At 46.8% G+C, this 26,855-nt stretch overlaps 1 protein-coding gene across 3 annotated transcripts in view; it reads right to left on the bottom strand.

Annotated features, from left to right (window-relative positions):
• LOC8034244 (epithelial splicing regulatory protein 2) overlaps positions 1–26,855 on the bottom strand; it is a 138,846-nt gene that overhangs the window by 76,238 nt on the left and 35,753 nt on the right. For all 3 annotated transcript variants that reach the window (XM_029972093.3, XM_029972100.3, XM_029972090.4), the window contains exon 2: positions 903–1,046. In XM_029972093.3, coding sequence (XP_029827953.1) covers positions 903–1,046 — 144 coding nt within the window. The remainder of the gene's footprint in view (positions 1–902; positions 1,047–26,855) is intronic.

Genomic DNA, 26,855 nt, shown 5'->3' with positions numbered 1-26,855 from the left:
TTTCCACCAATCTCTTACAGTCATACATTCATGTGCTTTCAGCCTCATCCAGAAACATAAGATACCTGCGCTCGAATCCTGCAAGGTCATCTCAGCGCATTATTACTTCGCAAGTTCCTCAAGGGGGGAATATGCGGCGCTCGCTGCGCCACCGTTTTCGCCGGTCCACCTTCGCCGGCTCCTCCCATTCAGACGACTCTCTCTATCCATGGCTCTGGGTCCGGTGGGCAAATATTTTTGGAATAAGCCGCCGCAGACTATCGCCACGAAGCAAACAGGAGGAGGGGGGAAGGGGCATCGAAGAGGTTCATACGCACCCCAGGGAACCCCAGTGATACACGCGCGCCCAAAGGTCCCTAGAGCGTGCAATTCGCGTATACCCTAAACAAAAAGCCCGTGCGTCTACTTTCCCGCACAACACTCGGAAAGCCAATCAGCGCACCTTATGGAGGCAGCTCAGGGAATGACGATGCCGAAACATATGTTTAGACGAAAAAAACGCAGTCTGAGTTGTGACATTAAGCAATACAAAGCGTGACGTTTTGCACTGCTCAATGTCACAACTCAGACTGCGTTTTTTTTTTTTTTTGTCTTTGTTTGGTTTAAACATATTTTTCGGCATCGTCATTCGCTGAGCTGCCTCCGTAAGGATCGCTGATTGGCTCTCCGAGTGTTGTGCGGGAAGGTAGACGCACGGTTTTTTTTGGTTTTTTTAGAGCGATAGCGAGCGTCGATGAAACGTTGGCGTCGACGAAACGTGTGTACATGAAAAGTTATCAACGAAACGTAATTCCAGGAAACGAGATTCGACGAAACGATAGATGCCTACGCCTGTCCTGCGTGACAAGCATGAGCGGTGCCATGTGCCACAACGAAGGGATGGACTGGCGAGCGAGACGCACCTGGTCCAGCACTTGCTCCAATGGCAGGGCGTTCTTCAGCTGCTCCTCGGAGATGCCGAACTCGCTGCGACACGCTTCTGACAGCAGGTTTTCGTTGACGTCACACGACCGAGGCTTGACCAGGTTCTGTTGCACCGCCACCACCTGAAACGATGACGTCATGATGAGCATCATCGCCCGAGAGACACGCATTGCATCACATCACCAGGTCTCGAAAACGTGATTTTGTCATACATGATGATTGAAGCCTGAGACTGTGGTTTGAAAAACGGGACAGAACGTTGTTTGTCCCTTTTTCTTCCTTCACAAGTTTCCGTTTTTTTTTTTTTTTTTTCTTCAAACAGTTTTAGGCTTCGATCATCAGGTATAACTTACACCAGCTCGCCTGCACTTTAACCGTTTTTTTGTTTTTTTTTCAGTGATTTTGTCATTCTTGTTCACCGGTTTGGGTGAACGCCGCTCCCAATTGGCGACGTGAGCGATCGAAAGCGTCGCTGTGGTCGGCCCACCACGATTGGCCGAATGCTGACTATGACGTCAGCAAAGGATGTGTCATCGACGGAAATAAGAGGAAGGCTAGAACTTCAATTTTGACGGTGTTGGCAGCGTTGCTTTGAGAGCGCTATGATTTCAGGCTTCCACGATGCCCATTACAAACACCATCGAGCTTGTTGTTGTCAAGGTAATGACGTCACGAAAAGTAGCCAAATGGGGGCGCCACCGAAACATCTCGCCGCCAATAGCCGCCACCGTCCTGCGAGCCGAATGTTCTGCACTCTCAGAAATAGGGTGTATACTATACATAAACACCCTTCATATATGACATCCCAAAAATACATTTCAAAGTTCAGTCCCCTGACGTCGAATTGACGATGCCAACTTTCACGAGCGGCTTGCTATAGCTGTGTGATGTAAGTTATAAAACTTACAAAAATAGTCACCGTACGAAGCAAATACTACAGAAAAAGAAAACGGAGGTTTTGCAGAAGGGCCAACAAAACCTGAAGTGTTTTCATGTAATCTTTAACGCGTACTTTAGCTCTTTTATCATCATCATGTTTCTTTATTAAGTTGAGTATTAAGTTAGTAAGTTGAATCACTCGACTATCGAGCCACTCGGGAAATTCGGTATCATCGGTGCGACGTCAGTGGACTGAAGGTCGAATTGTGTTTATGGGGACAAGGGCACAAGGGGTGTAAGTACTGCACCCCTATTTCTGAAAGCGTTTTCTATATTAAAGACTGAATCTCCTGCGGATCCAACTATTGCATTTTGCTTCCAAAGGCAGTTCAGCGAAGCCGACCGTTCCTACATTATTTATTTATTTATTTTAGATACCCTCAAGCGCCGAAGCATTTTAAAGGGAAGGGGTGAAACAAACAAAAATAAAAAAAAGCAAAAATATGCTGCGAGAAATACAAAACATTGAAAATGTAATGGGAAAACCTGAAAGGGCAACATCTGTTACGAACAAAATCAACAAAAGCAAACGACTCGTGTTGGCTCATCACACGAAAATGTGAACAGAACTCGGCAAAAAAGAAAATAATCGGGTATAGTTGCGATATCTAACAAGTATTTGCTCCACACCTGTAACTCAATTCCTTCTCGGGGTAGTTAGGGGATCGTTTCGTTCCTCTGATGAAGTAGCAATCACATCACCTTGTCAACAAATCAGTTACTGTAACACCTCCCCTTCCCCGTTTCGAGCTTCAGGCCCATACCGCCTAGATAACAAGGCTGTACAGCTGAATGAGATGACGTCATCAGAAAAGGCCGACGCTGGACACAGATTGGAAACGAGTGCTGCGTCAGCGCTCGGCTTCGATTTCCAGGTTTGAGCCGAACGTCCACGCAATCGTCGTGTACTATCTGTGCCCAGCGTTGGCCTTCTCTGGTGACGTCATCTCATTCAGCACTACGGCCTTGTTAACTAGGAGGTGTTGTTCAGGCTCACAAAGTTTAGGACTTGTTAAAAAAAACTTGCCCCGATCATTCTGAATAAATCGGAGGAGCACAGGATGTGTCGTGCGTGCATTGTGCCTGCGTTGTGGGTCATCGATTGTTCTGATAAACCCTAAGAGCGCAAAATGTATTACACATTGCACACTCATGTGTTTACCGTGCTCATCAGATTCATCGAGACAAGGTATATTGATTCACGAGTCAAGAGCGTGTGGGGAGTAATAGGGTAATCCACGGGTATTTTCAAATACTTTACGAGGGAATGCTTTTTTTAAGTCGGATTTACGCGTGGTGCCTGGGATGTAACAAGTGCCACCACGGCAGGCGCGGTAACTTCCACAACGTGTTTTTTTCCCTTGAAATCGTAAGTAGATCGCCCCATATGAATCAAGCATTACCCCGCGAAGATCGAATGGCTTGGCGCCGACAGCTTTTGTGTATACTTGGAACAGCTGGGATCGCACAGCCTTCAGGTTTTCCCATTTGAATTCGCCATCCTGTAAACCCATCGAGACAGCGGAGACGGTCGTCCCTGCTGTCTTGGCGAATCCGGTGTCTCGGTACGTTGGCGACCGCCCTCTCCCTCTTTGCAGCGCGAAAGCGTCAACAGCGCGATGTGCGCTTTCTTGGACGGGGGAGGGGTTTCCAAATGATTCGGGGAGAATTTGGCACTGAAAGCGTCCAATGCAATGAGCCAAGTATTATGTTTTCCCCTATAGTCAAGGGGTCCTTCCGAGGGTTGGTTTAGCCCCACGAGTCCTTAGTGGTTTTGGATTGCAAGGAGAGCCTTGTGACCGCTGCTGAGTAATGATCTGCCCCATGACGTTTGGAGTCACGTGGGGAGCTACGCTTCGTCATTCCGGAACCAGCTGCGCTGTTTCCGCTCGTCATCCCGTATCCAGCTGCGTGTGCAGACCTGCCGACGCAGATCCGGAGCCAGCTGCGCTGTTTCCGCTCGCTAGAACCACCTCTCGTGGCGCCAAGCGTCGGGCTTCGATCCTCACTGAGCGGCTTGGCCAATCTCGCGAATCAGAATCAATTACGCTTAATTATGAGTACGTACGATTTTTTCGTGACGAAGAATCCCTTCTCTTCGGATGCTTTTGCCTTAACCTGTGTGTAAGGCTTTCGCACGAAATCCAGCCGATATTCATCTGATGGCAGAGGGTATAAAAGCGAAACGGGAGCAGCCGAAGGTGACGGAGCGCTTAAACGAATCTCGCTGAGTCGTTGAGAGCAAAGATAAATTTCGGCGGAGTTTGATTGGCTCGACCGGATCGTCGGAAGAACAGCCGATCACGGCCGCTGGGTCAAACACGAGGTCCGCCACCGAGCGCCGCCTTACAATGGCCAATCGGTTTAGACTTTACTGGCCGCGTTGGTACTACACTCTTCAACATGCCTGCGCGTCCACTTACCCGCAAAACACTCCAAGAGCCAATCTCTGCGATCTATGAAATCCGCTCAGCGAATGATGAGGTGGAACATTTCTTTAAACGTAAAAATGAAGTCTGCGTTGTGACATTACGCAATGCAAAGCGTCCTGCTTGCATTGCATAATGCCACATTCGCAGAGCTGATTTCGTAGGTCCCAAAGATTGGCTCTCTGAGTGTTTTGCGGGTGAGAAGAAGCGCAGGCATTTCCTAGGTTGTCTACTAGAATGCGTTTATTAAGTTTGGTATCCACACACATCAGAGGTAACCAACAAGCTCGAACACGTCCCAAAACTTCCTGGACAATTTCTATTGAACGTCTTGAGGTATAACTTTTTTTGCGCCAGCACTCTAAAAAAAGTCTGTGCGTCTACTTTCACGCACAACACTCGGAGAACCAAGCACAACGCAGCAATGCAAAACGTCACGTTTGCATTGCTTAATGTCACAACTCAGTCTGCGTTTTTTGGTCTAAACATATGTTTCGGCATCGTCATTCGCTGAACTGCCTCCGCTAGCTGCGCTGATTGGTTCTCCGAGTGTTGTGCGTGAAAGTAGACGCACAGACTTTTTTTACAGTGAGGTTTACTTGCACGGACAAATATCGAACCATTGGAGATTAGAGCGCGAATATGCAGATTACGATATCGATTTTCATTTGCTAACTGAATATGTAATGCTAAGAATAAGAGATACGTAGAATTTTTAACGGATAGTCCGTCCATTCGCGATCATAGCTTCCTGTATACTGATCATGCCTGACTAAAACACCGGTTCACGGCGAGGTAAATCCTGGTCGTGACGCCACGAACGGAAACCGTCAGAGGGCGCCACAGACACATCTCGGCGCTAATAGACTCCATCATATGAGGGCTATGAAACAATAGGAATTTAAGCACGATGAGTTGAAATAGAATTTTGTTTTCTTCGGGTTTGCTCAGGATCTTTAAAGGTATAATGAACCGAAATATAAATTTCGCAAAATAAGGCCGTAGAAACGTTGAACGGGACGCTACGAACTCCAGAACAATCACTCATACATCGATATCTCAAACGGATGACCCTATCTTTGGAAAAGAAAAGCGCGATCAAGAGAGGAGTATGACGTAATTGTCCTCCTGGAGAATTTGAGAATGAGGGGAAGTGGCCTTGCTTCTCTCCTCCTCACTTCGGTTCACCTGCTCAAGGGGACGAAGCGAAGAGGAGAGAGAATGAGAATCGTGACGTCACATGTCTCGTGGGCCTCGACGTCCGTCTTCAGTTGCGCACTTCTTTTCCAAGTATACGGCCATCCGTATACTTGGTTGTCCGTCCCCCTTTCTATGTATCTTCCTTACGGCCATCCGTTAGAGATATCGCCGTATGATGGATGTTTTTGGGGTTTTGCAGCGTCCCGCCTATCGTTCCAGCCTTGTTTTGTGAGCTCCAAATGTCGGTACAGCTTTTCTTTAAGAAACTGAAACCCTTGCGTCACTCGGCGTCTAGTTGATACTTTTTCTACGGGTAATTAATTAATCAAATAATTCAATAACAAATAAAGAGATACTTTAATTAACACTAAATACAGTAACAGGTACAAGTAACATTAATAAATAAAGTACCAGGTACTTAATGAACTAATTATTTAATAAAGTACCTGTTACTTCTTGAGACAAAGCCCAATTACATTCGCAGTAGCATCATCGACTAATCGAATCGAATATCTTTGACCAGGAGTAATTGTAATGGCAATCGACTATTTTTTTTTCTCGGTAGCGTGCACGTACCTACAAGACTGGATCGTATAGATATATGCTGCTTGAAAGCAAGCTCTTCTGAGTGAACAGTACGTTGCAGTTCTCCTGAAGCCACTTTTACTTTGTGTCAGTAATCGGATTTAGAATGGTGCAGGAGGGTGGTGATAGGCAAACACGACTAAAACAAGGAACAAAGGAAGTCGAAAGAAGAACAAATACGTACAATATCCAACACGGGTGTTGGAGAAAACGGTCTGGGTCAACACGGCCTCCGACGATATGCCATCTTTGAAATGCGAAAGCGTTAACTGTCTTATGAAGCGAGCCGACGTCATCAGCTTTGAAACCACGCCAAACGGCTCTTAAATCCTCCCAGTCAAGCCAGCTCCCATTCGCCGGTTAGCCAAGGCACCTTTTACATCCCTTCGATCTCATTTGCTATTTAATACGTTATATCCAACAGCTATCAAGCCGTTCGTAAAAGTTGGCAACGCCACCTCGACGTCAGTGGACTCAGCGTCGAAATGTAGTTTTCATATGGGACAAGGGGTGTACCCCTGTACACTCCCTAATTCTAAGAGTGTATACAGCTCCGGGAATCACGAGGAAAATCCGGACCGTCGCATCACCTCACTGCTCGATTGACTCTGATCGCTTGTAGCATCCGCATGATACATCTCGGCTATTCAGTGGACCCTTTTTGATGTGTTTATTGATTACACGGACTTTTGCATCTCTCGGCAACTGTGCATGGCCACCGCCATAACATATATTACGTACCTTCCGTTTTTTTTGTTTCCTCTTATGTCATTACTTCACCTCAACATTAACATAGCAGAGCAATTTAGTGCCATTGTCTATTGTACTCTGCCCTCCTTTCCAGCATTGGCATTGGTGAAGATGCTCGTCAACGCCCGTTTCAGTGGCTGGGTATTTCGGCAAGACAAGAGACAGTCAGCAATGGCGGCTGGAATCTGGCGCGTGTATAAGGAGTATTCACTGGGCGCCATATTTGTGGGTGCTGTCTAGAGCGCACGCTCAGAACGAGCCCACACTAATAGGCTGCTAAGACCAGCAATCTTGATGGTGTGGAATGCACGTTGCAAAAGAAACGTGGAGGCTAGCCATCAACACGCGCTCACCAGTCGCGCACACAACTATGGCCGCCAGTGAATACTTCCTATCAAGCGTCTATGTACTCAAGCTTTTATTTCACCTTAAAGGCCGACCGACCAGACTCTAGATTTTGCAAGGCAGAAGATCCTCCTCACCACGGGGGAGAAAGAAACAGGCAACGGTGGACTGGGTAGAAAGAGGGAGAGGAGGAAGCGAGGGAAAAGAGGAAAGCGCTAACTGGTCGTCGGCCTTTAAGTGCAGGCGAAGCCGAAGACACGAGTGCAGTGGTTCTACGGTTGCACTGACGTCACCATTGTGGCGGCCTAGGTATCTTTTGCAGCATAAACTGTGTACTATCGCTTTTTTTTTATTTTGCAAGAGGAAGTAGAATGCACATTGGCATGGTGCAAGGGCGTTACGTGCAAGCCATGTGTAGCGCTAACTCGGTGGAACTTGGCGTCTTGTTGCATTTTGAGCTACGCGACGCCGTATAGAATCAGGAGCCGAGTTGGATGACCTCATTCACGGTTTTCACGGGATCATGATCACGGGATCAAAGAGAGCCAGGGTTCGATTCCCGGGAGTTACGCGTCCTTTTGTTTCTTCTTGCAGTTTAATGTTCTGAAAAATTCGAGAACTCTGTCGCCTGTTCGAGGTGCGAATGTTCTAGTCGCCGAACTTTCCAGGTCTATTGTTCCAGAAGCCAACACGTGTACAGATGGGACTCCGCGGGGCGATCTGCAGTCAATCTCGCCCCAGCGCTCGAACCTGCTGGTACGCCGACTTCGACGCCCGTGACGCTTTGTTCTCATCTTCTGTTTTTCCTTTTTGTTTTGGGCACAAGTTCGCCTGATTAAACGTTTAGTTTCTTCAGTTATTCTTCGCCTCATCATTTGTCATTCGTGACATTTTGGTGGAGGTGCAGGGTATGAAACCCGTGCAGCGTACCCCTACAAGAACCCGTTCAGCAAACCCCCTTTCCCGGCGACCCTCCGTTGAAGACCTGGAGCATCGTGCCAGCCGCCGTCTTCAAGGGCAAGCTCCTGAACTCGGACCATTGCCGGCGAGGACAAGGCGAGCGATAACGACGATGGCTTCATCGACGGCGCAGACCACAGCAGCACCCCCGTCGTTTACGTGCCCGTCACCCCTCGTATGCCGACGTCTTTCCACGGCAAGATGTACGAAGACGTCGAAGATTGGTTGCAGCAATACGAACGGGTGGCGCTGCACTATTAATGTACTCCGGAACAGCGTCTGCAAAACGTCTATTTTTCCCTCGAGGGCACGGCGCGACACTGGCTTGAGAATCGTGAAACTTCGATTACATCATGGGACTAGCTGAAAGGAGAGATCCGAGGGACGTTCGCCAGTCAGCACCGAAGGGAGAGAGCCGAGGACCTCCTTCGGACGAGGACGCAAGGCCCCAACAAAAGCGTCACCAGCTTCGTTCAAGACGTCCTGCGTCTGAGCACGCGTGCCGACCCACCAGCCGCCGACGACAAGAGGCTGCGCGTCCTCATGCGCGGGCTGAGGGACGACATCTTTGGGGGCCTCGTCCGCAACGCTCCGACCACCGTCGAAGCGTTTGTCACGGAGGCAACGAAAATGGAGCGCGCCCTCCAAGCACGCGCCTCCCACTACCAACGACGTCCTGGCGTCGTTGCCTCTACGCTGCTTCACGACGAGATCGGCGCCCGTACCCGGGACATCCGTGAGGTTATCCGTGACGTCGTCGAGGAGGAGTTCCAGAAGTTGCTACCTGCGGCCAGTCCTCCGGTATCCCTCTCCATCGCTGAGGCTGTCCGTTAAGAAATTCACCGGACACTCCAGCCAAATGTTCCCGGCACCATGGTGGCGCAAGAGGAGCTGACACTGAGCTACGCCGTGGCGATCTGCAGTCAATCTCGCCCCAGCGCTCGAACCTGCTGTTACGCCGACTTCGACGTCCGCGACGCTTTGTTCTCATCTTCTGTTTTTTTGTTTTGGGCACAAGTTCGCCTCATTAAATGTTTAGTTTCTTCAGTTATTCTTCGCCTCATCATTTGTTATTCGTGACAATATTCCATGATTTAATGCTGCTTGCAAGTCAAACAAACATGAAGGGGCTTTACTGAGGGCGTATGACTCTTCGGTGTGACCTAAGGCATATATTCTCCTCTTACTCAAAGCCTAGCAGTTCGACGACGGAGCCATAGAGGTCGCAGATTTGGAGCGCGAGGATCTGGTAGCACAGAACATTTCTCGGGGAACCTGGACGTCAGTGCACAGCTTTTGCAGCGGCGAGGACCCGAAATATGGTTTTCAAACCCGACGAGAAAAGAAACGCTAGCGCGAGGAACGCGAGGAGCACGAGCGGACATTCCATCGCTCGGGAGAAGTGTGTTTCGGCGTCTCGCCGCAGCGGGGCGCCCGTCACGTGGCTCTCCTGTCATCCATTGTCCTGCGCTCCACCTTTTCAATTTCGGCGGTCACTTCTAGTGGCGATCTGCCAGGCTTTGTCAGTATACAGGAGGCTATTGTTAAGGCTTTTTCGCACGATGTATCTTTTCAACGCGCCACTGTCACAGCGAAACCGAGATTTCGCGAAATCGGCCTGTTCACACGTGCTGTTTGACGCGCGGAACCTGTGACCTGTTGACTCACGAGAATTTCGCCAAATCTTACCATCTGCACTGGGAATATCAAGCGTTTCGCATCAAAATGATATGAAGCACGCTCAGTGTGAAGAGACAGCCTGCTTTATTAATATCACTCCATAAACTTCGTCAGATTCATTTTACTAGTCCTGCCAAACCCGGGAAAGACCGCGAACGTCAAAGAAACGTTGGATGATCTCGAAGCATTTCGGACATTTTTGCACCTCTAAATGATAAGTTAACCCCAGTCATCATGTTTATATGCGGTGCTTGCACTCGTCGCGACTGTCGCTGAATCTGCATCGCGCCACCAACCTGTACTGCTAACAGATATCGTCCGTAGGCAACCTGAACGCACCGCTTCTCCGCTTGTCGCTCGCAGCCATGTTTGCGTTTTCTCGTTTCGGCTTTGGCTCGGACAGGGAATCGGCCAAATATCAGACTCTTCCAAAAGCTCACTCCGCCTCGAAGGTCAGACGTCATAGCGAAGCCGAGCGGCCATTGTCAGTGTCCGCGTTTCTCCTTTGGGTGATTGACAGGCCTCGGTGAGGTTTCTGCAAAAGATAGCTTTAGAAACGAGGAGCAGGCGCAACCTTTTGCGGAGGCATGCCACGTTTTCGGTCGCGTTCACACCGGTCATCTGTTTCCTGAAACCTAGTTTCGCGACACAAGATTCGCCAACAAGATGCATCGTGTGAATATAGCTTTATAGGGACTCGCGGAGCACAAGGTTACGTGGCACGTTCTATACCGGGTCGGCTGCATAGGTCGTGGCATCGGCCGCGCGGTCACCTTAAAATTGAAAGTGAAAGCTCGTCGCGCGGCAGCGAGACAGAGCACGTTGCCATGGCAACACGACGTCATACATGCGTCGCCTCTCATTGGTCCTAGTTTTTGTGTGGTGCAGCAGATAGAAATCTCCGCAGGGGATCGGTGGCCGAGTGGGCTGGAGCAAACTAGAGCCACTAAATGAGCTGCGCTTAGAGTATCGGCACTCGGTTCCTCAACAGTGTTGTGGGCGTCGCCATTTTGGCTTGTATGCAAAGCAGACGCAACTGCCGATCGTCATGACTCAAAAGTGCGACTTCCTCGGCATTAGATTCGGTGTTAAGAAGGTCATGTAATATTGCTTTGCTCTGTCGCGAACTGTTTAAACATTTATGGAGTGCGGAAAAGCGTTTCCTGTGATTTCAGGTGAAGCTTCAGATAACTGGCAACCATGACTTTAAGACACAATATGGCCAAGTGTCGTTACTCTGAAGTGTAGCTTATTTAGTGGCACTAGCGCACACCAGCTCGGAGCACATGGAGCGAAAGCTCGCGCTGCAGAACCCAGGAATCCTGGGTTTCAATCCCCACCCTCGCCCGTTTCGATCTGGATGAGCATCGTACCGGCGTGCGGTCGTGTATGACTACTGCGTGATGCACGTTAAAGACCCCAGGCTAGCGGTTGCACTGCACTGGCTAAATTGCTCATCTACAGCTGGGAGGATCGTCCCCCGTTGAGGCATACCAAGTTCCAGGCTGTATAAACATACACACAACCCAATTTGTTTTTCGGCAACACGACAACAACTGATTTCGGCGATGTGAAGCTAAGGACTCGTGTCGTGAAAACGGCAACAACAAATGCTCGGGCTTCGGGCGTCTCATTAAACCCATTTAAAATAAATCGAGCGAAAGCGCCCCCCCCTGTCAGATTTATTTGCACAAATACGTAAACACCAAGATATTTAGGCTTTTCCCGTAAGGGTCTTACAATTAAGACAGTTGACACCTTTAGCCCGTACTACCATTCGTTTTGACACTTTAGTCATTTTAAGTATTCTAAATTTCGAAATTGCCTCCAGTGCTCTCAGTGGAAAAGTCCAAGGGTCGTACGACCTTTATTACATCTTCATCATGAACCCAGAATAATCAATACCCTGGTGCTTTCCTGAAACGCAGATTTGTGTAGCGAAATTTGCCCATTGAGTGACGAGCGGGTGAATCCCCCTTAGCAATCAATCAATCAATCAATACTTTAGTTTCTTTCACAAAAAAGATGGAAAAAGACAACGATCCTTCAGAAACGGCTCGCCAAAACAGCACCGCGTGCATTCCACGCTCAGTTGTCCCAGAACCGTTTATACTGAGAGAGTTTGGCCAATGGGCTGAGCTTGCTGCCCGCTAGAACCAGCTGATTTCGCGATAACACAAAAGGGCGTTACTTCTTGCTCTTCTTTATTCCTCAGTAACCGCACAGAGTTCTTACGAGTCAGTGTCCCAAAGTGGCTGACGACTGAAGTCGTCATCCCCCGGTTGTCAGACTCCGCTGCTGTGGTTGCCAGACTGTCACAATCTCCTTACGAAGGCCAAAGTCTCTAAACGGCTCTGAGTTGTCCACGACAGTGAGAGGAGACAACAAAAGATCATGTCAATTTAAACTGCGATTTCAATCGCACCGGTTTTACTAACATGATCTAAATCAGGCTGGAGAAGAGAAATCAAAGTGATTTAAATCCTGATTTAAATCACGTCAGTTTTAGAGTCACGATTTAAATTCCACCAGTTTTACAGTGATGATTCGTATCGAACCTTTCGCTCACAAATAATTTCCGAAATATTTATTTTACTTCTAGTTTGTTTCTTATTTGATGATTTGTTTGTCCATATTTTTGTCTGTCAATAAAATAATCATCGAGGAAGAAACACAGGCTGAACACGCGCAGAAAGCAGTGTTCTCTGCGCAAACGGGAACTCTCTTTCTATCTTCCACTCAGTTACGTGGGCCTTTATTAGGAGCGAATCAGAACACAAAATAAAGAAGCCAAAACTTGACTCAGTAATGCCACGATGAAAATGCAATTAAATGCAAAGGTGCGAGCGAGCCGGACAAAAATGTCCAGCTCGCTTGCACCTTTGCATTTAATTGCCCATTATCATAATAACTTTAAAAAATGCAGCCGTTGGTGGCAGCTGATAAAACCCGTTTGCTCGGCTGATGTCCAACTCCTGGTTAGCTCAGTCGGTTGAGCGCTCCACTGGTAAATGGAGAGGTCCCGGGTTCAACACCAGAACCAGGCGGATTTGTTTTCAGTCGCGCGGTCAAGTCGTCTATAGCTGTGTGTTGGGGATTTGTGTTTGTCCTTTGTCCCTCTTGTTCCCCTTCTCCAGGGATGATTTTCGTGAGTAATGCCAGATTGCGAGAAAATCAAAACGTAAAAAAATGCTATTAATCTTTTTTGCACACTTAAACAAACAAAAAAAAATAGTAGGGCGTGATTGATATCAATAAAAAGTTGTTAATTAAAGTGTACCTTAAATATACCATAGTTATGTCGTCCACAATGTTTTCAACAATCAGATGGATCGGTCGATCCATCTGCCATGTTTAAAAATACATCTAGGGATAGATACTCACATTTTTCTAGTTGCACCGATTTCAATAAATTAGTCTGATTTCAATAAAATAAATCTCCAATAAATTACATCCTATTTAAATCAAATAAATTTGATTTATTTCCTTTTTTTAATCACAATTTTTTTTTTGTTTTTTTTTTACTTGAGCGATTAGTTGCTTGAATTTTATAGTTTTACGAATCACCACTTAGTTTTTTTTTTTTCTTCACTAGTTTCGCAAGGAGGGACTGCCTCATAGGTTCGCTATTCACAAACCCTGCTGGATTGCAAAACCCGACGAAACTTCTTTGCCTTCTTGCGTACCGTTTTTCCTCCAATTTATGCAGATTGGGACGACTAGAAAAACTTGTATTCTTCTTAGTTTCAGCTTAACGCCAGACGCAGCCGATGCTACAAGCGCGAGCTCCGGGCTTTCAGCGCCCCTGCCAAGCACGCGCGCTCGTGCACTGCAAGCACTGCTCAGGGCCACTTGCCCGCGTTCGTACCATCGACTTCGTCTAAACTTAAGCTGAAACAAAGTTCTTTTTTCTTTCTTTGTCACATGGAAGCGCGCTGCAAGGCACAGTGTAAGCTCCGGCAACCAAAGAAAAAAAAAAAAGAACATTTAGTTTTGTTGCGTCTCAAGAACTTGTGGCGGATCTGGTTCTATCAAGAAAACGGGTTTCAAGATGACGACGCCACCAATGACGTCATGATCTGGATAAGCCGCAACTCCGTTAGTATAGTACCAAGGAAAAAGGTTCGTAAAGCAAGAAAACAAAATCCTGTCGCCGGTAGGTAAAAAAAGACAAAGGCTGTTTCTTTTTTTTTATTATTTCTGGCCCCGAATTGGCGCTGTTCTCTTTTTTTCCGCCTTGGTTTGAACCGGCCTGTCGTCTGCTTCCTCGTCGGCGTCGTCTGCTCGAAACCATTTCTCAGACGCCGCGACGCGAAGCTTGTGGCGTGATCGGCCCTTCGGAAAACAAATGGAGCTGGAGCCAACCGGTGGTCCGAGCGAGGCCTGCCAGCCGGAAAACCTCACCGCTTACACTCTAAAAAAATAGGGTGTTACCGCACACCCTTTTGTCCCACACAAAGCACCCCAAAACTTGAGTTCGACGTGCAGCGCACTAGAGTCGAGCAGAGGGCCCCACATTTTACGAGGGGCTTGAGAACGGTGCGATACAACTTATTAAATAGCTAAAATATGTATCAAAGACCACGGAAAGAAAACACTGAGGTTTTGCAGTAGGACCAAGGAAACCCCGATGATTATTCTTTTTTGTAGTCAGTAACACGTATGTACATGAGCTATTTTAATAAGTTGTACCACACGGCTATCAAGCCTCTCGTGAAAGTTAGTACCATCAGATCGACGTCAGTGCGCTGTACGTGTAATTGAAGTTTTGGGGTGTATTATATGGGACATAAGGATGTAAGGTGAGACCTCTTTTTTTTTTTCCGAGTGTAGCTCCGGAGTCCGCTAAGTCCCCGTCGCGGAATATCCAACGAGCCCGAAAGTCTGCAGAACTGAATAGTTGGGGCGCAAATGAACTGGCGAGGGTTTATTATAGACTGCAACCCTGAGGGTAGGGGAGAACGAGGAACGACACGACTCAATTTTTGCAAGCTTGAGACTTGTCTGTGTTGTCCCTCGTTTTTTCCTCGAGGTTTTCTTCTTTTACGCATCACTTTAATCGGAGATAAAGAGACCCCAAATATAGGGGGTCACACACACACGTCTCAAACGTAGTTGCGTTTCAGACATGTGTATGCGGAGCGTAAGTTTGTCTGCTTCTTTTGCGGGGCCCTGTTGTGACGTCAGAACGACATCGAGCTCTGATTGGCTCTGACTGATGAAGGGTCGGTAGACCTCAAGACAGATCGCTTCGAGGTCTACCCACTATTCTTCGATCAGAGTCAAGCAGAGCTCGACGTTGTGACCTCACCACAACCCCTGCAAACGAAGCAGACGAACTTAAGCTCCACATTGGTTCCACTGCGGCTATTCGACTCCGGTTTAAATTGTGCGTAACGGTAAACCGGCTCGCTTGTTTGTTAACTTTGTCTTGGAGCGAAACTGCGAGAAGGTGGAAGATGAGATAGCGGACGCCTCGAAGACCTTCCGTCTCGTTGGACATTCAGACTCGTTAGGAAATTGTTCTCGCCTGAATCATCGAGTGAGGAAAAGGGGTGAAATAAGCAGAACAGGTGCAAAGTGCAATGAATGAGGTGCAATGGTGGAATGAGGTGCAGCGAGGTGCAATGAATGAGCGGTTGGTTTGGAAGGATCGTCGTCATCTGTATGGAGCCGCATTTCAAAGCAGAATAAAAAGGGAAAATATAAAATAAGCATCGCAAGCAAATACAGCTGCCGGAAACTGTCGATGTTCGCATGCTCTGCGTAGAAAATGCTCGGTCTATGTCAGTGATCAAGAACGCGGAACCCTCGGGTTGGTCCCCGGGTGCACGTCACACCGCCGGTGGTGGGCAGCGATGCCAGAATAGAATTAACTCGTCTACAAAAAATTCGCGCGATGATTTCCCTGCAAAACGCAGAGGAAGCCCGGCGAACGGTAGATGAATCCCAGCAAATCAGGGAACTCAAAGGACAATCACGTGCGCGCAGGAAGCGTTGGACATGGTTTATTGTCCCTGCGGCATTTTTTTTTTCCCCATCGAATCGTGCTTCGTCATTCGCTTCTTCCCCGCCATTGGCTGTCTTTGTGTTCTGCAGGAAAGTGGACAACTCGCAGACGTTTGGAGAGATCTTCCTATTTCCCTCGAACACGCTCGGTGGTTTGCTCTTCTACCATTTTTTTTAATACAGCAGCCGATGGCCTTGATGCTCGGACCTTGAGTCTTCTAGATACGTGTCATTTCGAAACTTCACCAAAAGGACTCATAATGAGGTCAGCATGAAATGGGACATCCCACGAGCGGAAAAAGCTAGACCACGCGAAGGCAAAACGGTGAACCAGAATCCTAAAGGACACTCATTTTGTACGCTCTAAAAAAAGAAAACAAACCCCGTGCGTCTACTTCCCCGCACAACACACGTAGAGCCAATCACCGCAACTTACGGAGGCAGCTCAGCGAATGACGATGCCGAAGCATATGCTTAGACCAAAAAGAGCAGTATGAGTTGTGACATTAAGCAGTGCAAAACATCACGCTTGCATTGTTTAATGTCACAACTCAGACTCCGTTTTTTGGTCTAAATATACGTTTCGGCATCGTCATTCGCTGAGCTAGCTGCCCCCGTAAGTTGCAGTGATTGGCTCTCCGAGTGTTGTGCGGGAAAGTAGACGCACGAATTTATTTTTAGAGTGTAAGAAGAACAGTTTCGATAGCATATGCAATTAAACTGCATGATGGAGCTGCATGATCCGACTCTCGTGTGCTCCTCGAACATTTGTTTTTATATATGACTGTAGTACTTCTATACCAGTTGCTACCCTCTCGGTGATATTTACAGAAAAAAAAAAGAACATGAATAAATCTTTCTAGGACCGAAGAAAATCGATGCGTGTGCATGGGAAGACTACTATAGAAGCGATCGCGCTCAAGAGCTGACTAAAACAGGCTTCCGTTATAAAAATCTATGACTTCTATATTTTGTTGAACCAATAATGCCGTACGCCAGGCACGTAGCCACAAATGTTTTCGGGGGAAAAGGCGTGGAGGAGGCGGTCTTCCTTCGCTCCCAGTTTTTAATGCCGCGGACACTGGGGTTCTTTTTTTTTTTTTTCTGTAGGTAAATTTCCTGTGTTGAGAGCTGAAAGATGAGTTGTTCTCTGCCTTGTTTGTATGTTTAATATTTTCTCAGGCTTCTAGTAAGTTTCATTGCACACGTGACTGAGTTAGTTAGATTGTTGGCTGTTTAATGGCGCATCGGCATCTGAGGCTCTAATTCGCAAAGTGCTTGAACTGTTGCAATACGCGGGTTAAAGAGAGGGAAAAGCCATAGCAGAGGGTGATGTGCTGAACTGTGAGCATGTGTGTGTGTGTATAAGTGTAAAATATATGGTCACGAGTTAGGGGTGGAAAATAAATTGCGGATGGTGCACATGGTTGATACCCATCAAGGTATAATAAATGATGATGATGAATTCAATAAGCAATTGGTTCTCTTTAATCAGTGGTTCACCATCTAGTAGAAATACTGAGGTATGCGTTCTTTATACACTTGTAAGAAGTGTTTGTTACTGTGTCGATTGTACGCAGGGCATTCGATGAGGATGCGTCTAATTCTTAGAGGTTTGCTACAGCATTCACGGTCTGAAGCAGCCGTCCTGCTCAAGAGGTGCCCATGTGTGAGACATGGATGGTTAATTACTTGTAAAAGTCACAGTCCTACCCGTTTTTATCTTCAAGTATTAAACTTGTAAAACCTTGAAGCGCGTCATCGTTTATGCTTCTTTCAATGAAGGGACACTGACAACCCCAAAAAATGTTTTTTTAAATTTTTTGCTAGGCGATTTATTATGGTGTCAGAAGACTATGCCCAATCAATATTTTGCTTCAGCGTCACGTATATTTTTAGTAAAGTCGAAATACTCAATTGCTTCAAACCGAAACCAAAACTGGACTGGGGAGGAAGAAGAAATATATAGGAGGAGAAGGTTACCGGAAGCCACGTGACTGTGTAACTTTTTTTTTTTTCATTCAACGTATCTGCAGCTTTTTAGAAGCTACAAAAATGGGTACCATATTTTTTGTCTATTTTTAGTATTAAGTGTGGGCTTTCAATGAACCACAACCTTGATTATCTTTACCGATCGCGTCTAAACCATAGAAAACGGCACATGACCACGGAGAAGAGAGTACACGCGACTCAAACCGGCCAGTTTTCGATCGGAGGTTTTCGGGAGGAAAGAAAACGAATTTCGAGTCGCCAATTGTGTTCTGGGTGGTTGGGCTCTCAAATGTCACGTACAAGTAAAAACGTTAGTGAGCATAAATACCCCACCAGTGTCCCTATAATGGCCAAAGCGTCGGCGTTTCCCTGCTCTCGCCTTGCGTGTTAGTGGCAATAATGGTGGTAGCAACCTTGGGCTTCACCTCTACGTCAGGACCACCAGCCCAGACGTTCTAAGCTCTGACCACCCGCTTTTTTTTTACAGCGGAGCTGCTAAGGGTTAGTTTCCCGAGGACCGTGATGACACCAAACTCTGGACAGCTACCACCATCTATGTACGACGGCGGCAACCAGACAACTGGTTGCCACCGTCGCTCATAGATGGCGGCAACCTTTCTTCGGAAGAAGAAGAGCGGAACGAGCTCGCAATGTGCGCAGCAGCGCGAATGGTTCCGCAACCGCCGCGAAGCCACTATCGCCTCAAGTTCCACTGCGTCGAGCGCTTCAAATTCCCTTGCGGAAGAAGAGCAGATCGCTCGCCTGGAAAGCCACCTCCAAGAGCAGAAGCTAAAGCTCCGCTGCTCTTCCTTCTTCACCAGAGTAAAAGGGCTGAAAGTGTTTTTCTTCTTGTTTTCACCTCACGTTCTTTTTTCTTTCATCAGAAAAGACCGAAAGACGTTCGCGCCTCCCTTCTTTCTTCGGCTGTTGTCAGTCGTGAACAGAGCGTCGAACCGGAACCGTACCGAATTGAAAACCGGAACCGAACCGTGATTTTTAGCCGAACCGGAACTGAACCGAACCAAAACTTTTGCCGCCATCTTGCAAGTGAATCGAAACTGAACCGGAAAATTATAACGGTAACCAATTCAAAACAATTCACGGTAATATTCTTTTTCGTATAAGAAAATGAATATTTCAGTATAAAAAATAGGCAGCTGTATTTCTATGTATTGACCAAATCGTCATACACAGAATTGCAATGTATGAGCCACTGCGGGTTTTTCTGGTACTTTTGTATTGGCACTAGGATGAATCATACGTCACGGGGTCACGTGACGTCTTGGAGTTAAGACATGCTGTCAAGTAATGTCGCGTCAAGTGACTCATTGCGTCAAGCTTTGCCAACCTCATTGCATGACTATAATAAACACCGACGGTAAACTGTAATTAGCGTCAGATCACGTGGCCGCTTCTTCTAATTGCGAGTTAAGAAAGGGAAAGCTGTTTCGTTTCTTTAATTTCTCTGCGTCTGCCGTTTCGGGAGAGAAAAACTAACGGGTCTCTTTCGGCAAATTATCAACGTCAGGAATCAGTTCTTAGCCGGATTTACTGAAAGCACAAAAATTGTAGCACGCCCAGTTTCCATGTACACGTCATTGAGGCACCGAAATATGTTTTCGCTGTTGCTGGACTGCCTCCGAAAGTTGTACCTGAGAATAGTACAATTGAAAGGACTAAGTGTGACTTGGTAATCCAATGAAAAATATTACTACAAGTGTGTACGCGAGGGGTACTTGAAAAGAAAGATCCTAGTGGCAGTGTTGCCAACCTCTGCGGTCGTTTCTTCACCGAATTTTATCGGAAAATTCTCTAGATCTCCCTAGATTTTCAAAAAATTTGTTAATTTGAGACGATTTTTAGATTATCGCTATGGACCAGAGTTGTGCCTATCTCAAATGCTCTACTCAAGATACTGTATTTAAAATACCTTTTGAAGTATCTTGGTATCTTGCAAATACTTTTGATCGAGAGTATTTAATACTCTATCTTAATTACATTTATGAGTATCTTGTACTCATTATCTCAAATACATTTTTCACATTCCGCCATTTTCCGAGTTTTTCTGTATGAGGTGGCGTGGGCGTGGCACGAGCGAACGTGAACATACTTTCGAGCAACTAAATCATGTTGCTAGCTCCGATTAGCTAAGGTGACTTTGATCGAGCTCGTGAAAAGATCGCTTTTTTGCCGATAGTGAGTCATATTTCAGCCCAAAGTTCGTACAATGAAGGTTTTCCCCTCGCCTTGCCAACAGAGCCCTTTGTTTCCTGGAGTTTCCCCTGAAAAATCCTCAAACAAAAGGGGCGGTTTTACGGAAGTAAAAATAGCCCAACTGAGGCGCAACGCAGATCGGGAAACGACCTTCGACAACAATGCAGACTTGAGTGTCAAGAAAATAACAAATAAAAAAATATAAAGTGAACACACAAAAAAGAAATCTTTTGCTTTTTGTATATTTGACTATGCTACGGCAAAGCGTCGAGGTTTTCTTTCGTTTATTTCTTTTTGTCGTCAGTCTGCCACTTATTGCGCTCGCGCACAGTGTCTGTAAGCGAACATTGATAAGCAGAGAACAGGACAGGAACCGAACTATGAGCTGGATGACCTCTTGAAATGCCAACAAAGCGTCGCCAAACGTTCAGTGCCTTACTGAACGAAACCTACTTAAAGAAGGTGCGACCACTGCCGTGGCTATTATGTGGGTTTTCTTTGTTATCCATTCACTCATATACAAATCCCAAGTTCGTTTATAGTGAACTCCCCAAATAGGGAATGCGGACTGTAGTTAAACGATGCGTCTAAGGTGCGCCACCGCAGGACGTGATAATCAACGATGTCACTATTGGCGAGGCGCTCTAAACCGTTTGTTGCCCCCCCACCTCGGTTTTTACCCAACACAAGGCCTGTGCACATTCCCACAGGCCTTGTGGAAATGTTCATGTTATCTCCTTTAATAGAGCGCGAGGCACAGTAGTGCAATGTAAAAATACTAATAATAAACGAAGTGCCGGATCTCTCCCGAAAGCAGTAGTAAGAGGATGCGAGCTTGAGGGCTTCTGTGCTGAGCTGGGCACCGTGCATGCTGCCTTGTTCATGCAGGCCGGAGTGGTAACGAAAGAGCCCCTCCTCCCCCTCACCGGAGAACACGAACCCCAGCCGAACGCTCACTCCGCGTTCGGTTACGTCAGCCGAGTGCTGAGTCACCGTATTCGTTGTCCCTATCCGTGTAGTGCTAAAGTTAACCGCTTGGGGCGCCACGGTCTGAACTCCTCTCCAACAGCTAAAGCGACCTCTTTCTTGTTGTCCTAGAAATGTTTTGCAACATGTATCCGTGATACTAGGCAATGGTAGTCGACCGTTTTTCTCTTCCGCTACGGTATCCGTGAAGAAAACGCCGCAGCTGAGCATGCGCGCCGGCAGCCTTCTCCGCATAGTTCAAGGTCTTGTGGCGGATTACGGCGCACTATCCGGGTGCTTAGCGGGCTGCCGATCTCACCGAGCGTTCCACGCATGCGTGACGCCGCCATAACTGTAGTTCGTAGGAGGCAGACGCCAGTTCACGCGACAGTTCATGCTGCCTCGCGCTCTGCTCGCGCAGACCTCCACCAGGGTTGTCGCGCGTGCAGAAAGACTACAGCTCCCACGATGCATGTCCGCTGCGGTGGCGTACTCAAACTAGCTGTGAGATCGGTCTATTCCCCATTGCTACGCGCGTTGCCGAGCGAGCGCGTGGCCAAATAACAACAAAAAACAAAAACAGCGCGTGGCCGAATGGTTACCGTGCTTGGCTCTCGCGCGGCGGCTCCGGGTTCGATTCCAGGGAGTGGACTCCTCTTTTATTTAATATTTCAACTTGACATTCTCGCGGGTTCGAGAACCTTGTCGTTTGATCGAGTTACGAATGTTCTACGCGCCGAATGTTCTACGCCAAATGTTCCAGGAACCCACGTCGGTACAAAAGGTGTTCCGCGTGGCGATCCGGAGTCAGTCTCGCCGTGGTCTCGCCCCAGCGCTCGATCCTGCTGTTTCGCTGCCATGTACGCCTGCGACGCTAGCCTTTCTCTATTGTTTTGGGCACAAGTTCGTCCCATTAAAGGGGCCCTCCAACAGTATTTGAGCGTCGACTTTTTTTTGTGGTTTCTACACGCTAGTGGTCCCGGAAACCCAGTGGACAACGAAAGAGTTCGAAAATATTAGCGCATCATATTTTAATTTGACAACTCGGAAACACCCCCTCCGATGGTGGCGCCGCGAGGTGCCGAATGCGCGCGCATAACGGCGCTCCCTTTCACTATACGTCACATTCTCTGGGTTTCGTGATTGGCGAGAGCCGTCCCAGGAATTTTGAAGCGGAATAAAGTATATCACACGTTAACCGTCATTATTTCTCTAACAAGTCATTTTTATAGAGCTAATAAAGTTGCAAAGTAAAGTTCAAAAAGGGCGAAAACAACGCCTTCGCCGTGTTAGAGTGCCTTCATACACACGCGCGCTTTTGCTTGAGTGGTGACAACTCAGCCATTTTTCCGCCCCATCGTTTTTTTATGCATTTTGAAGTGCGCGCAATCCGGTGTCACTCAGCTCGAGCGCGTAGCTTCGGCTAATGTGTGGATGCCATTTTACCACCCATGTCACGCACCGATGTGCGAGAGCATCACGCGCTGGCACATTCAGTGCAACAATGGATGTCTTCACCCTGAGACAGACAGACATGTAGGCACCCTACGCCGTGTCGCTCATGCGCGCCTCCCAGCGGCATCCGCGAAGTACCATCGCGAGCAGACGACAAGTGATCCGTGTAGTCAACGCGCATCGTATTTTCACTTGTGTGCCCCCGGTCCCGGTCAACTAAAAGCAGTAAGAGGAGCCAGGGGAACCCTTATTTTCTTTTAATGCTGTGACAGACTTTTCACTGTTCGAGTGAAGTGCGGCGACGGGATCCAGCTTTTGCCCAACGGAACCGCTCACCAGCTTGTAGCTCCTACTCGCCGAGGTGGCTCCGGTGGCGGAGTTGCGGGAGACGAGTCTTCCGCGGCAGTCGAAGCGGACTGAGGCAGAGACGCGTCGCGGCGCATCCATGGAGTGTCCTCGTACGGTGCGACGCCCAGCTCCGCATTCAAAATCCGATAAGCCCGGTAAATTCATCAATGATGGCAACCCAATCCCTAAGCTACGATGGTTGCAGCTAGGCCTAATGGCCGACGAGCCGACCGGGCCGGCGCTTTGCTCCAATCGCCCGGGCCGATGCTTTGCTCCCATTGGCCAACCGCTTTGCTCCAATCGCTAAACTGTTTCATTTTACGTCATGAAGCGCAATGTTTTGCTTATTTAAAGTTGTTTTCTGCAATATTTAGTTTTCTAATAACTCGCAAAATATTGCGAATTTCTGTAATATTTTTTTTCCTCGGTGATCCTGCTTTCATGGAGCTCCGTTTCAGCGTCAACTTCAAACCGGTCAAAAAAGTGTTGGTGGGCCCCTTTAAACGTTTAGTTTCTTCAGTTATTCGCCGCCTCATCATTTGTCAGTCGTGATAATATCCTGCTCCTGATAGTTGTACTGCATAAAATAACTCTACGATACTCTTTGTTCTTTCGTTTTATGTTGTTGCGTGCTAATAAACCATTGTGGTAAACCAGATTTGCGCAGCTGTATAATTGTCGTTGTTACTGACGTCGATACAGATTACGCAACGTGGAAGTATCTTCAAAAGTAATTGAATTACATGTCTAAGTATTTGTCCTCTACTCAAGATACTTTACAGTGAACGTAACTTGAGTAGTATTTTAAATACTTTACGAAGCAGGTATTCAGTAACTTAAATACTTTTATCGAGTATTTTATCCAACACTGGTATGGACTAGTTTAACAATATATTCCTGCAGTTGGCTGGCAATTTTAAGGTTAAATGTGCTTCGTTCAAACCTTTTTAGATAATTAAAGTTTGTTACATTGGCCTTGAGTGCCCCCCCCCCCCCCCCCCCCCCGAAATCTTTGTTGTTATAATCGGCTTGTCGGCGGCCGCTCCGGTGGAGCCTGCCCCGGGCACTGCTGCCAACCTTAGGGATTTTTCTCTAGATCTAGAGGAGTTTCGTCATCGTTTAGGGGCAAGGGGAATTCGTTCAAATCTAAGGACTGACTTTTAATGGGTTTTAAAGGCACGTGCCTTTCCCCATTTCCTCCTCGTGCCCGCCGAGTGCAGCGGGAAAAAGGCTATCTATTGTCTATTGTCGGGGCCAGAGATGATCTCCCGTGGTAACAACGGCGATTTCGGGGGCCCACAAGACCAAAGGAACAAAGTTCAATTCCATAAAAAGGAGTTAACGAAGCCAATTTAACCTTTAAATGGCCATCCAACTACAGGAATCTATTCTTAAGCTACTCCATAAAGATAATCTAAATATTGACGCGAATAAACACATTTTCTGAAATTCTAGGGAACTCTGGGGAATTCTTTGATAAAAGTTGAGGAAGCAACGACCACGGAGGTTGGCAACACTGGGCTGCCGTGAAGAGGGACAAGAACTGCTCGCGTTAATTCGGTCCAGAATACGTTCCTATCGTACTTGTTGACATCTCTCATCAATGGATCCCACGCCTCTGCGTTTTCCCAAAAGCGAAACCGACGCCGATAGCTGATACCCGACGTTCGAAAGAATGAAAGAAAATGGCGGGTGCACCAGCTCGGCCTCACACGGATTACCGCAATCGAAAGGAAGCTGCGCGAAAGCGTCTCCTTATAGTGATGCAGGTACACTACCTATTCATGAACCCATTCTATTCATTGATTTGTCTGGCGTACCATCTGTTTCTGCGAATACTTTAAAAAATCTCTACAAAAAGAGTGGTGGAAAGAAAGAAACGGCCACGGGAAACTTGAAAGATGGCAAAACCGCACTAATTAGCAAAATATGTATCTCAAATATAGTAACCAACCGCTTAATTAGTGAAAGCACGCGTGGTTCAAATCACAAACTTGCTGAGCGTCGTCGAAAACACCTACATCGGTGTATTTGAGCAAGGTTTGGGTGGAGCGTAAGGGTGTGGAAATTATGGGACAATATGAAGTAAGTATAAAGCAAAACATGTATACAATTCTGGTGTGCTGACGTCGACGTCTATATATATATATGTGTTTGTGTATGTGTGTGTTCAGCGAATTCAAAACTTACAGTACAAAGAGAGCTGATCAAGAATTGAGTCCGCTGAAAGCAATGGCCGTGATGGTCTGATCAGTAACACGAAAGCGGTTGCATAAAGATGTTTCCGAAACTTTTCCTGTTCTCTTGTACAGGACTTTGTACTATATGCAGGCCCAGGACAGGATGTCTTGAAACGCGTGAAAAAGGTGATAGAACCACCCGGTGTGAAGTCTTTTTGCAGCGGAGTTGTTAAGGGCTAGTTTGCCCAGGATCGTGTCCGGTACCAAAGAAATGTCGACCCAACAATCTGGGTGCCGCCGTCGCTCATAGATGGCGGCAGCTGTCCAGAGTGTTGTGTTTGCCGGTTGTCTGCTTGCCGCCGTCTCTCACAGATAGCGGCTACCTTTCCAGCCGCGGCAACCAGACAACTGGTTTTTCTTTAAATTCCATACCGGCACCTTACCGGTTCAAACATGGATGGAGGAGGGGGGCCTGTTTGTCCCGTGGGGTGTTCATTGTTTCCTGTGTCAAAAGCCAGAAACTATTGAACAGTTCTCTTTGGAGTGTTGGGGTGGCGTCTTCCTTTGTGGTGTCCCACAGCGCACTTTGAAGAAAGACTTAGCACTTGACTCTCATGGGATTCGATACCCGCCGGTAGAAAACCAGGAAGGGGCCCCATTCCATCTTGTTATGTTGCTGGGCCCGCATAGAATCTGGAGGTCTCGAGTGGCTATGCGCCATACATGGCTAAATTACTTACAAAATGTAACTTAATTACAATTAGAATTATTTTGCTTCAAAAGTAGTTTAACTACTATTACAATTACTACTATGTGAAAAATGATTAATTACAATTCCAAGTCATTTTTAAAAAGTAATTCAATTACTTTGTAATTACTTATTGCTGAGAGGGACCCCAACCTGGGCCATATAACTAAACGAGTTGTATAGAATCGAACGTATTTGTTCATTCTTTGCCCCAATGTTTGAGGAGGCTTAAGCATCGCTGCATAAATGTCACGTATTCTACTTTCCTTTTATGAATTTTGTTAAATTTATGATGGAACTTGACAATTTGGGGCAATAAAGTACTACGTTCTTATATTGTTAATATATTATATAAAATTAGTTCAAATGCTGGAAGACACCAGATCGCTAAAAAAAAATTGAGTTGACAGACTTTTGTTAGCCAGGCAAATGAAAATACGACAACTAGTCATATATGAATGTCTTACAAGTGTTAATATAAAACTAAAATCCACACTCGCAAATGCGACCACATTTTCATACAAACATCATGGTATTCTAAATTATTTACATTGAGTTGAATTATAATGGCTCAGAAATATATAAAAACCGAATCGGGGCTCCCGAATCATTGGTGTCAATATTCACAGGTGCGAGGTCAGTCTCCACAACGCTTATATCCAAAGTAAAACCAACATGAAATGAACTTGAAAACAATACAAAGATTCAAATCTGCGACAGTACTGGACGAGGGACGTAAAAAACTGGCATGATATAAACAAAACTAACTTCATAGACAATTAAAATTCCCAACCTCGGCTGAAAGCTGAAGCTCAATTTTTGTTTTTCCTTCAATGTCTTGGCATGTTTACACTATTGTTTTCTGCTCGCACAGCAGACGGCGCTACACTGCGCCATTGAGGTAGGCTCTCAAGAGGATTGTTTCTCAGCCCGTAGGTGTAAGCAACAAAACAAGAAACGATGCGACGCTATTTATGTTGTGCGTGTGTGTGACTGTGGGTCTTTATGTGATTTTTGCACCTAGAGCTGCTTGTGCGAGCGCTGAGGCTTTGAGGAAGGTTCCGTTGGCGCCGCAAGGTTTTGCAAAAGTAATGGTAAGTGTGCCTGAATTTTTGCAATTACTGGCGCTCA

The sequence above is a fragment of the Ixodes scapularis genome, unplaced genomic scaffold, assembly GCF_016920785.2.
Source record: "Ixodes scapularis isolate PalLabHiFi unplaced genomic scaffold, ASM1692078v2 PGA_scaffold9__187_contigs__length_104089568, whole genome shotgun sequence".
NCBI lineage: Eukaryota > Metazoa > Arthropoda > Arachnida > Ixodida > Ixodidae > Ixodes > Ixodes scapularis.
This window is presented reverse-complemented; position numbering and strand designations above follow the sequence as displayed.